A 13,009-nucleotide genomic window follows, 5' to 3' on the forward strand; every position below is an offset into this window, starting at 1 on the left:
AAAGAAAAAAAAAAAAAAAAACAGAACACCAAATCATACTCCTGGAGTAGCTTGGAGGAAATTTAGAGCAAATATATTAATAATTGTATTCCTGGCCAGGCATGGTGGCTCACCCCTGTAATCCCAGTACTTTGGGAGGCAGAAGAGGGCAGATCACTTGAGGCCAGGTGTTCAAGACCAGCCTGGCCAATACGGCAAAACCCCATTTCTACTAAAGACACAAAAATTAGCCGGTCATGGTGATGTGCGCCTGTAATCCCAGCTACGTGGAAGGTGGAGATGGAGGCAGGAGAATCGCTTGCACCTGGGAGGTGGAGGTTACAGTGAGCCAACATCACACCACTACACTTCAGCCTGGGCGACAGAGCCAGACTCTGTCTCAAAAAACAAAACAAAAACAGTATGACAGATACTTGGCTTCTAGGAGGTGAATAGGAATGAGGCAGGATGCTCACATAATTCTATCCGCATCGGCCATCCCTAGGTAGCCTCTACCCTACCGTGTCCTGTGGAATGAGGGCAGAACAGCCTTGCACGCTGTGGTTCTTTTAGCCATGTGTTTTGACACCACACTCAGGGGTGTGTGGAAAGCCAAGTAAGTCACTCCCCTGGAAGACTGCACACGGCATGCACACGCAAACCCATGCAGGAGGACAGCAAGCAGGCAGTGGCCACCCTCGGGGCATGCACACGTCTAGGAGAGCCAGGCAGCAGGCAGGGAATCACTGGCATTCCAGCTCAGGGAGCAGGCAGTACCCAAGGTGATCGTGGCGTAAATGACTCCTTCAGGCACCTGCACCCATCTGGGGACTCCAGTGGGGAGAAATCTGCCAGAGTGACCTGCACGCCATCCAGGAGCACAGAGAGAGGCAAGAGGAGAGAGACAGGATGAAGAGAGGAGCACATCCAAGTGCAGAGGCAGGGAGAGGCGTAGACGCGGCAACTTGGCTGCCAGCCCACCAGAGGTTAGTGCTCGCCCATCAGAGGTGTGAGCTGTTGGTGAGTCCACTGCCCAGCCAAGGACATCATTTCCCAGAACCAGAGCCCTTCGCATCCAGAGATGACCATGTGACTACTTGTCACCAAGGCACTGTGGGCAGAAGTGATATGTGTCACTTCTGGCTGGCGATGTTAAGAAGCAGATAGGGGTTCTCTGCTCTCTCTTTGCAGAGGATCCTGTGGCCCTCGAGGGTGGCTGAGATTAACATGGGAGGAGCCTGGGCACCTGATCTACATGAGGACCAGTAATGCTCCACACTGAAATACCCACAGAGAAACAGGTTTGCACTGTGCTACTAGAAACAGAAGTGCTGGATTATCTGCTATAGCCACTAGCATTACCCCAGGGGGAGACACCATCAGTGAAGTACCTGGTATCGCTGGCAAGCAGCAGCAAACCCCAATCTCCCCATCACAGGCCATCGGGGCACCCATTACATGTGTGCTCAGAGACAGGGACATGACCCAGGGGAGCAGTGTGCGGACAGGGCTGGTAGAGCAGGTAAGAATCCAAGCAAATGGCCTTTTGCAGGAAGTCAGCACGTCACAATGGCAACCAACTATAGCAAGGGGCTGGGGCCCCACCTCCATTCCTCCAGCTGCAACCCGAATGTCGCACTGTTCCACCAGGCCAGACCTGAGGCCAGGCCAGCTTGTAAGGCAGGTGAAGGCCTCCCTCTGTGCTGAGCATGACTGCTTCTCCCCAGTCACCCCCAGGCTGCTCCCTGGCAGGACAGGCAGGCCTACACTCCCTCCCACCTCGCAGCGGGATTTCCTCCGTCTTGGAGCTTTCCTGACCCTCTCTGCACGTGTGTCCAAGCTGTCCTTGGGATGACCCCTAGTCCTGGCTACCACCAGTGTGAACTCACCGTTGAGAGACAAAACCAACAAGCCCTGGCCTTTCTGATCACTTGTTTGTGTCGAGATGGAGTGTCTGCCCCACAGACCGGACCTCTGGCGCGTCTGGGAGGCAGGCCCCTGCTGGCCCGGCCACACCTGAGGATGGTGAGTCACTGTTTCCACCTTCAACGTGAATCCAGACAGCAGCACCGCACCCTCAGCTTTGGTCTGAAATCACAGCCCGACTGGTGAGTCGGCACCACCTCACACGCTCAGGGGGTCAGTGCTAAGTGCCGGAGCCCACAAAGCCAGGAGCCCACAAAGCCAGGGTCTCAGAATAGCCTCGGCCCAAACAGGCGCTTGCCTCCCACTGCGTTCCCAGCAGGAGGCGACAGGTAAGTGTGAAGAAAGAGCAGGGGAATCCCGTGTTGCTCCCAGTCACTGGTCCCATCTCATCCCTGGTCCTGTTCTTTTTATTTCAGTAGGTTTTTGGGGTACAGGTGGATATGTTCTTTAATGGTGATTTCTGAGGTACTGCACCTGTCATCCGAGTATGTAATCTTTTATCCCTCATCCTTGCTCCCAACCTTCCCCTGCTAGTACCAAAAGTCCATCCTATCACTCTTATGCCTTTGCGTCTTCATAGCTTAGCTCCTGCTTATAAGTGAGAACAGAGGAGATTTGGATTTTTATTCCTGAATTACTTCACTTAGAATAATGGCCTCCAGCTCCATCCCAGTTTCTGCAAAGAACATCATTTGATTCCTTTTCCTGGCTAAACAGTATTCCGTGGTGTGTGTGTGCCACATTTTCTTTACACCTTCACTGGTTGATGGGCACGTAGGTTGGTTCCGTCTCATTCCCGGTCCTGCTCTCTAAGGAACCAACACCACCTTCCTCGGCCTAGTTCATTCCCAGCCCCAGGGGCCCTGGCCTTTTACATCTGCTGATTGATTTATGTTTTCAAAGCCCTTTTGTTTACAAAGGAAGGAAAGAGAAGCAGGTCAGAAGGGGAGGACCACAGTCCAGCTGCCCTAGAGACGAGGGTCACAACCACCTCTTCCTGAACCTTCGGGGCCTTCCTGTGTAATCAAATCCCCACACCAAGAGCACTTTTGATCCAACTTCCTCAGGCTGAGAACCACCAGCCAAGGACAGAAGATGTCAGCATGAGCCTTGCCCACAGAACCGCTCACACAGGGTCCAGGGTGATCTTTTCAATACCTAAGTGATAGAGTTTGGCTGTGTCTCCACCCAAATCTCATCCTGAATTCTAGCTTCCATAATTCCCACGTGTCATGGGTGGGACCTGGTGGACGTAACTGAATCATGGAGGCGAGTCTTTCCCACGCTGCTCTCGTGATAGTAAGTCTCACGGCATCTGATGGTTTTACAAAGGGGAGTTTCCCTGTACACGCTCTCTCTTGCCGGCTGCCATATAAGATGTCCCTGTGCTCTTTGTCTTCTGCCATGATTGTGAGGCCTCCTCAACCATGTGGAACTGTGAGTTCCAGTAAGCCTCTTTCCTTTATAAGTTACCCAGTCTCGGGTATGCCTTTATTAGCAGCATGAGCACAAACTAACGCACTAAGTTAGGCCAGTCCCTAAGGAACCCTCTGGAGGCTTGCAGTCTTGCCTCATTCAGAGAAAGGCCAAAGTCATTCCAGTGGCTGGCAGTCCCATCTGCGTCCCCTTCTCCCGTCACTCTCCCCTGCTCCTGCCAGGCTGGCCTCCCTGTTGTTCCTCAGACACACCCAGAGCTCTCTTGCCTCAGAGCTTTTGCAGATGCCGTGCTCTGTGTCTGGAAAGTTCTTCCTGGATGTCTCTGCCTGACTCACTCACCATGTCATTCAGGAATCTGTTTAAGTCACATTATCAGAGAAGCCTTCCCTATCTAAAGTAACTCCCCTGTCCTGCAGAAGCCCAGCTCCTGTCCTGTTTTCCATCCTGACACTTATCAACACCGACACACACTGTTTATTTGTTGTCTGTCTTCTCTCACTAAATGTCAGTGCTGAGATGGCTAGGCTCCCGTCCCTGACACAGTGGGAACACCATAACTATGAGTCCAGTGAAAGAACATGGAAACTACACTCAGACTCAGCCACTTCCATTGCTGACCAGAGCCTCATGCCTCTTGGCCTCTCTTTCATCACCTTTCTGTGCTGAAATCTCACCATTTGCAGTCAGGAACCACAGAAAACATCAGACGCGGTCAACCTATTTGTGCCGTGCCATCCCTCCCTCATTCCTCCTTGCAGGACAGCCAGGTCTGCCGTGGGTCTTGGCTCCCCATTCACACTGAAGGCTGAATGCTCTGTGACCAGTTCTCAATTTGGACCATGCTCTGCAGTCACAGCAGCCCAGGCTATTCTGTTTCCCAGCCCAAGAAGAACATATCCATTACCCCAGGTGAGTCTGCACCAACATCTGTGCGGGAAGCAGTCAGTCATCCTCCCAAGCCCCAGCCACTGGGATGTACCATTGAGGGATGTGTCGTATGGCTCAGCCTCTTCATAGTAGCCCTCCGGAGACTCCACCTTTGGGATGGTGAGCTGTTTCCGTTCTGGAATCTGTGGTATGAACAGATAAGACAAACATTTGCAGATACGGTACCCTGGGAGCAACTTGGAAATAACTCTTTGGGTGAAGTCTAGAAGACAAAAATGCCCAGCTGGACTTTAAACTTTAATCAAGTTGGGAGGGAGAACATGTAATATCATGAATCCCATCAGTCACCATCCACAGTGTTGGGTCTGTAGCCGTGGAAGGGCTGTGGGCACACTGTCTAACCTTGCCAAGACTCAGCTTTCTCCCCTGAAAAATGAGGTTCAACCCCCCTACAATACACACAAAATATCATTATGTACATGGTGTATCACGCACTTAAAGGTCCAGAGAGTGCTAGGCTGCTGGGATAGCTATTGTGGCTTTTAAATAGAATATATTTTCTAGAACGACAAGGGCTAATCAATAGCACATGTAGAAAGAAGACCAGGTTTCTAAATCCCACACTTTTACCATAATATAGTTGAATCATTCATTCAGCAAATACTGAATTACTTCCATGTACTAGCTGAGAGGTACACACCGAAATGTCAGGAGTCAGTCCTAAGAAAGCTTGAGCAGCTGGTGAATTTGTAATAGCTCCTGGTCAAGTGCATTGTGATACAGTAGTGCTATGATGGACAAGGTCAAAGTTCTATGGGAACCAGGAGGATGTGAGGAACATTTAGGACCAAGGAAGGATGCCCAGGGGATGTGATCTTTGAGCCAAGTCTCAAAGAGGACCCTGAGCTTCTTATGTGGGATGAGGTGAACACGTGTAATTTGAGTAAAATGAAGAACGCATGCACTGTGTTAGAAGCACAGAACATGAAATCATTCTCCATTCCCCCCTTATTTCACCTGCATAGTCGGCACTAGACTATGAAGCTATGCTTCAGTAAGCTACCTTTATAAGCAACTGTGAGGGAGAAAGAGAGGCAACCTGTTGCATTACTGTTATGAGAGACAGGAATGTGTAAGCACCCTTGAACGTGGGTCTCCAGTGTTTTTTTTTTTTTTTTTTTTTGGACGGAGTCCCACTCCTTCGCCCAGGCTGGAGTGCAGTTGTGCAATCTCAGCTCACTGCAACCTCTGCTTCCTGGGTTCAAGCGATTCTCCTGCCTTAGTCTCCCGAGTATCATGGATTACAGGGATACGCCACCATGCCCAGCTAATTTTTGTCTTTTTAGTAGAGATGGGGTTTCACCATGTTGAGGTCAGGCTGGTCTCCTGACATCAAGTGACTGCCCGCCTTGGCCTCCCAAATTGCTGGGTTTATAGGCGTTAGCCACGACGCCCAGCCCCCACGGTCTTTCCAAATCATGAAACTCCACGGGAATATGCATAAAGAGTTCACAACAGAAGTGGCAGAACTGGAAACGTGCTCCCTCCCACTCTTGATTTTGACAAGTCCTTGTGCTGGGCCCTCCGTATGAGAGGGAAGGCCTCGGCCTTCAAGGAGGCTCCAAGTGAAAGCACAGGTGACGTATAGAATAGGGGAGGTTGTAGCGGGGAGACGATGGAGGCAGCAGCCAATGGAAGGACCATGTAGAGCCCTGAGCTCAGGAGGACCCCTGTGCTTTGGGGGAGAGGATAACGCTAGGAATCCAGAAACTCCTGCCGTGAAAAATGGGTTTATGTGGGGGGCCCATGATGGAGGTAGCTCCCCTGGTCCTGGCCCAGGAGATGGTGGGAGGACAGGCAGCCTGTTCCCAGGCCCTGTGGGACAGTCCTCAGCCTAGGCTGAAAGAGTATCCACTCCACTTTCCCCAGGGCAAGGATACCAGGGTCCCCAGAGCCCAGTCCTGTGTGACTTAGAATCTACAGTCTGTCTATATAGACCCTAGAGTTCCTGTAACTTGATTTCAATCCAGGCTTTAGGACCTCACAGATTTAACTCTGGGTATGTGACAGCCTCTCTGAGCCTTGCTTTTCTTTATAAAATAATACTAGGGTTGTCTTGAAAATTCAATGAGACAAGACGTGATAGTGTTTCCACAGAGCCTGACCCATAGTAAATACAAGGAGGCCATTGTCATCACTGACTGGGGCTTCTCCATAGCCCCAGGGTCCGCAGGTTGGGCGGCGGGGACGGTTAACGTGACAGGAGCCCAACTACTGGACCGTTGTCCTGCAAGCTGAGAAGAGGATCGCCCTGACAGGGCATCACAGAGGGTTAGCTGAGGCCAGGCCACAGCCCGGGCCCAGCACCAGATCTGGTCCTGTCCCAACAGAGCAGATATGAGGCACAGGGCAGGCTCGGAATAGCCTTCAGCCCCCCGCCCCGGCATGCGGCACCCCACGCAAAGGAAGGAATCAGAGGATTTGGTCAATTTCTTAAGCAAACCGGACACTGTACTGGGCCAACAGACACGCTGCTGAAGGGAGCCAGGTGTACAGCACACCTCTGCCCTGGCTCCTGCCTGGCAGCCAGCCCTAGCAGACAACGGGGTGCCATTGGTACCTGCTAGCACATGGGCCTCCCTCTTTGCCAGCACTAGCCTGGTGAGATGTCTCTCCACTCTCAGCCTTTCCTGGTCCCCTTGGCCAGCCAGCAGCCTGAGAAAAGGCTGAGACGGTGAAAGACTGCCCCGTGGTCCACTAACAACCTACTCCCCAGGGTCCACGGAGGAAGAGTCCTCCTCTCGCCCTCGCAGCCGTCCTTATTGGGAGCAGTAAGGACTCCCCAGCCAGCCCTAGTGCTCATGCAGCCTGATCTGGCTGGGCCTCCAGCTACAGCCTCCAAGAAGCTCCATTCCCATCAGGTGGGGCTGGGACCCTTCCCTCTATGAGGATGTGGATCCAATCTGGAAAGAAGCTCTGGGCACCCAAGATCTGGCTCCCAGGTCAGGATTCTGGAAAGTCAAACGGGACAAAGGGAGGCATGAACCTGTCTGCGGGAGTTCCCCAGGGGTCACTATCACCACAGGTCTGTCACTGGAGGCCCCCTGTCCTGTGGAGGTATCTCCAAAGCTTCTGTTGAGAAGAAAGAAATCGCTTAGAGGAATCTGAGCTGCGTGAGGCGTGCAAATGTATCAAGCCCAGAGGGACGGGAGTAGGGGACTTCAGGTACTTTTCTGCCCTCCCCATTCCTGGGGGCAACTGTTTAAAGGCCTTTCATTCCTCACCAGCTGCCTCATCCATTATCTTCAGGTTCCTGGAATTTCTGATACAAAGAACAATGTTTAGCTGATCAATAGCTTATGGTATTTTAACATAAGATACTGGTGAATAACTTAAAAACTGCCTCTTTTTCCTTTGAAAACCCACTTGTAACTGCTGCCAATAGAAGTGTGGATTCAGGGTAACTTGAATCTGTGCTCCTGGGCTGCAGCCCTCAAATTTGGTCAGAATAAACTCTCTACTTATATGTATTTGGCCTTCGTTTTTTGCCTGTAGGTTGACACTGCAAAATCTGAAAACGGCTCACTATGGAGAGACAGTGCAGGGCAGGAGGGGAGTCCGATCTCCAGAACCAGGCTTGAACCCTGACACTGGGATACCCTCGCTGTATGACTCTGACCAACTCACTTGACCTCTGGACTTGGCGTAAAATGGGGAGAGTAGAAATATCTGTCACAAGGGTTGCTGTAAAGGATTGAAGCGTGCCTATCACTATTCAGTACATATTAGCTTTTACTACCCTAAAAATTAAATGTAAAAATAAGGGAGAAAAGTTTTACGTATATGTTTGCTGGAGGATAAACCAATGTACTCTGGGGTGGGTACAGAGGAGACCGCAGGATGGAGTCCCAGCTCTCAAGGATGCTGGGTTAAATGAGTCACATGATTAAACAGACACAATGACCTATTATCAGAGCTCCAAGGAGAGAGATCCTCATCCCACAGGGTTAAGGAGAAAGGGCTATTATTTTAATTATCATCATCATTATGATGGTGAAGACTATGAATTATATACATATATACTTTTTTTGAGGTGGAATCTTGCACTGTCACCCAGGCTGGAATGCAGTGGCATGATCTCAGTTCACTGCAACCTTCACCTCCCGGCTTCAAGTGATTCTCCTGTCTTAGTCTCCTGAGTAGCTGAGATTACAGGTGCATGTCACCACGCCTGGCTAATTTTTGTATTTTTAGTAGAGACAGGTTTTTGCCATGTTGGCCAGGCTGGTCTCAAACTCCTGACTTCAGGTGATTTGCCTGCCTCGGCCTCTCAAAGTGCTGGGATTACAGGAAGACCGTGAATATTAAATGAAGATGCAGAAGAGATTTAACGTCAAAACCTGAATAATTTTCTGACTAGAGGAAGGGACTATGTGAGCGAGTCAGGCTTGGCAGGATTGACCAGACCAGAGGTCCAGAGGGCTGCAAATCTTTTCAGGAAAGGGCCAAGTAGTAAATATTCTAGGGATTTGTGGGCTATCGGGACCTCTGTCTTATCTCAACTATTCAACTCTGCTTACTGTGGCTCAGAAGTCCACAGACTAATAAAACTGAGTGACTGTGGCTGTGTTCCAGTAAAACTCTGTTTACTAAAGGACGCTGCAGATCAGATCTGGCTACTGAGCTACAGTGTGCCAACCCCTGGCTTAGACTAGACACAAGAGCTGATGAGGGGTGGCCCAGAGGACCTGAGGCGTCCTTGCAGCTCGAAGTACCCTGCACCAGAGTACACTGTGGAAGGCTCCCAGGTGGGGGTGAGTGGACAGGCCAGCCCCAGCCTCCCGGACTAGCCATGGTGACATCCTTTGAGGGAGTAGGTGGCTTCCCCCACAGAGCAGCTCCTGTAAGAGCAGGGCCAGTACATTTCCAGGGCTCAGGGGGACAGTGGGGTGGAGATGGCCATGTTAGCCAGACCATCAACCGTGGCAAACAAACATCTGTTTCTCCGGCAAGGACCACAGCACCTGGCTGTGCCAATAGCAGCCTGGAGAGGCCACAGCTGCCTGAGTCACTGTCCACACCCACGAAGTCGCTCCGAACCCCTGGCTGCCCTATCACTGGACAGACCTGCTCTCTACTGAGTCCGTAGGGTTGGTGTGAGGACATCCAGGCTTGTGGCTGACAAGCATACCGAACCTGGCAAGATCCTGGCCCCGCCACGGGTCCTGAGGACCTCAGGCAGATGTCCAGGTGCTGCTGCAGGTGACAAGGAACCCAGGGCCGGGCAGCTGTGCGGGGCCAAACCCTCAGCAGGATGAGCCTCCCTGGCACCTTGAAGCTCTGGGATCGGGGGAGGAGCGGATGGGTTTTCTGTCTGGGCAAGAGAGGCCACAGGGCACACCAGGCTCAGGCTGGGGTTCTCGTGGCCACGGCCTCTCCCTGCTCTAGCTCTTCTCTTCCTCCTCCAGAGCCACAGACATGGCTCCGTCCTGACGCTGCTCCTCTGGGGGCCTTGAACTAAGAGCGATGACTGCTGCAGCCTGATTCAACTGGAGAGGAAGCCTGAGGGAGTGAGGACTTGTGCTCATGTGCAAGGCCAGGGAGAATCCCCAGTGGACACCACCCACATCTCCACACCACATCTGGAACCCCCTGGGGTGGAGGTGGGGCCCTTGCAGGAGACCAGGAGGGACCTAGACAGGGGAGTCGCGGTCCACACCCCTCTCTGGTCCTTCGCAGCAGAGAAAGTCCACAAAGTGGGAGGGAGCTGCCTTTTTCTGTCAAGTCAGCTGGCTTTGCTAGAAGTCTCCCTGGGGCCGGGAAGCTGTCCCCAGGAACAGTTACCGCTAGGCTGAAACGCCACCTGAGGACTGTGCCATTCCCAGGTGCTGATAGTTTTTTCCCCAGCTGCAGCAGCAGTTTCTCTCAAACAGGGACGCAAGCCCTAGTCACAGACGACAACCCAGGAAGTCTCCTCTAGAGGGGACCAGGTGCCCCTCCCCACACTCAGTGTCTGAGACACAGGGCACTGGCAGAGGAGCAGAAGCCAGCACCAGAATCCCAGGGCCCACAGGGACTCACCATGGCCTAATTAACACAGCTTCAGCCAGGTCCCAGACCCTGGGCCCCTTAGTCCATGCTGTCTATAAAACACAATTTCTAGAATGCTCATATAGGACTCGGTGCCCATGAAACTCTGCCCCTACCCACCAGGTGAGGACCCACCAGCAGCTGCTCCTGCTGTGGCAGAGGATGGCACTTCCACTAGCAAAGCCCAAGGCACCTTGGTGAGAATCAGATGATCGATTTAGGATAGAAAAGTTCCAGCCTGGCTCAGAACAGCCACCTTTCCACTCCCACCACCCAGCAAGCAACTCCTGGGACACACCAGAAAACCTCTGGTTAAAGCCATCAGCAAATGGATGGGACAGCAGAGGGGCTGTGCTGTTCCCCCAAGTGCCGGGGCTGAAGGTGAGGGGAGCCCAGCGCTGCAGGGAGCACAGTTTGAGCCCTTGCTCTGCTACAGAGAGCAGCACATGTCAGGGAGGCCCAGGCTGGGGGAGGAACTGGGAACAACAACAGAGAATCTGCAATGAAAGCCCGGCCTAGTACCTCTCAACTGAGGGACCCTGGCCAGTGGTTTTTAACTCTGAGTCTGTTTCTTCACATGAAAAACAGTGATGAAAATATCCATCCCTTGATGGGTGGTGGGCGGATGGTGTATGTGCATGGTGTGGGGTTGAGGCTCAGGGTGTAGCAGTCACTGGCACTGTCAGCATCTCAGGGACATCGGGGACTCAGGATCAGTCTTGACCTCAAGCTTCACTCAGCCTGAGATGAGAAGTCCCTACCAGCTGTCACCCAGCTCGAGGGACGGCAATGCAATGGGACACTGTCCCAGATACCCTGGAACTGCCCATCCACCCCACATGGCGGAGTCATATCCTCAGCTGTAGCCCCTGCCCCCCAGAAAGGCACAAATGAAGGGGCCGGTCCAGAGCCATTCTAAGGCTGGGACCTCCTCTACAGAAACAACAGGCCACAGATCAGGCGATGGCCACTCGGTGGGAGCTTAGCTTCCTGCTGGTGCTGACCCCAGGCCCCCTGGCTACCCATATAAACCCTTCTAAGCTGAGACCCTACTCTCTCCTCAGGATCCCTCCCAGCTATCCCCCACAGAGGAAAGAACCTGGATTCAAATTCTGACTCTGTCACTTACAGGCTGTGTGACATTAGGTTTCCTTACCCTTAAAATATAAATACTACCACTTACCTCACTGAATACTAGCACAGTATGCCACACACAGTGCTAAGGGGCTGCCAGCCTTAGCCCATTGAATAAGGCCATCGGATGAGAGAGGTGTGAGCATTTCTTCCATATAAACCAGGAAATAGCGGAGCAGAGACTTGAAATAACTTGCTCAAGGTCAAAGAGCTAGTAGCAGGCAGGACTGGGATTTGAACTCACATCCATATGATTTTACAATTCCATCCATCCAAAGTAATGGATATTTATGTATGACCTGCATGTGTCCATGTCTGCAGATACTGGACGCAAAATAGTAAATGAGAGACAAGGTCCCTGTCCTGGGGAGCCGACATCAGGAGAGGAGGCAGTCCATAGCACTGTTCCAGTAGCAGGTGCCACGGAGTGGGTAACTGGTGGTGGGTCGATAGCAACCTGGGTGCAGACGGGGGAGGGATGCCTCACTTGGCCAGATCAGAAGTGTCCCTAAGAACTCTGGAGAGATAAGAAAGTGATAGGGGCCCAGGAGGTGCAAAGTCCCTAAAGCAACCCTGACCATAGTGACAGAATCCAGGGGCAGAAGGGAGGCCAGTGAAGACCATGGATAAGGGGATGGGACATACGATTGAGCGGGATCATGGGCCTGGGGTCATGCTAAGGAACGGGATTTTTTTTCTATGTTCAATGAGAACTATTGGTAAGGTTCAAACAGGAAGTGCAGTAAGATATGATTCATGAATTTTTACTTTTCCTTTACTTTTTAACTGTAGAACAATGTGGGGGATTATTTAGTTATTTATTTATTCATTTTATATCTTAAAGACGGGGTCTTGCTAGGTTGCCTAGGTTGGGGCAGTGGCTATTCACAGGTGCAATCACAGTGCACTATAGCCTCAAATTCCTGGCCTCCAGCAATCCTCCTGCCTCGGCCTCCTGAGTAGCTAGGACTACAGGTATGCATCACTGCATCTGGCTTTTGCAAAGTTTTTAAAGGTCACTGTGGCCTAGGCTGGTGATCACAGCTGTTCACAGCCCCGTCCACATGGTGCTGGGTAAAGAACCCGAGTAGCATCAGGTGGCACTGATCAAATCTCCCCAGACCCAGCACCCTCAGCGTCTGGAGTACTGTGGCCCCAAGCAAATCACCTGTAGGCAGATTTACTTTTGCTCTGTCCCCACCTGCACCTTGCCCCAGTCCCTGCACACAGTAGCTGCTTAGAAAATGCCAGACACTTGGTGGGCGGATACCTGTGAGGACAACTGGAAGTTCAAGGGGCTCCCATCAGGGATATCAGGGGTCCTGGGCTGACACTTACCATCTTGGGTGGTGGGAGGTCTGGAAGGCTCTTCTGAGGGGCCGAGGAGTGCTGGCTGGGCTCCCCATTGGGCAGCAGGCCCTGTCCCTCAGGCGCTGCAGGTAGCAAATGGAGAAGGCTTTGGTGAGGGATGCCTGGCCTTACACATGGTCTCCTTACTCAGAAATGCCCGGTCACATGCACCCCGTGAGCTGTTTTTGAGCAGGTGTTAATTACC

The 13,009-nt window shown here is 52.1% G+C and overlaps 1 protein-coding gene across 6 annotated transcripts in view; it reads right to left on the minus strand.

Moving 5' to 3' along the window:
- The window catches only part of AFAP1L2 (actin filament associated protein 1 like 2), a 115,527-nt gene that overhangs the window by 26,897 nt on the left and 75,621 nt on the right, over positions 1–13,009 (minus strand). For 3 of the 6 annotated variants that reach the window (XM_032281707.1, XM_032281706.1, XM_032281705.1), the window contains 3 exons: positions 12,793–12,887; positions 4,322–4,412; positions 757–840 (listed from right to left, as the gene is read on the minus strand). In XM_032281707.1, the coding sequence (XP_032137598.1) occupies positions 757–840; positions 4,322–4,412; positions 12,793–12,887 (270 nt within the window). The remainder of the gene's footprint in view (positions 1–756; positions 841–4,321; positions 4,413–12,792; positions 12,888–13,009) is intronic. The other 3 variants (XM_032281710.1, XM_032281709.1, XM_032281708.1) reach the window with 1 other exon arrangement.

This window comes from Sapajus apella, unplaced genomic scaffold, assembly GCF_009761245.1.
Source record: "Sapajus apella isolate SASKATOON/1434 unplaced genomic scaffold, GSC_monkey_1.0 scaffold13, whole genome shotgun sequence".
Taxonomy (NCBI): domain Eukaryota; kingdom Metazoa; phylum Chordata; class Mammalia; order Primates; family Cebidae; genus Sapajus; species Sapajus apella.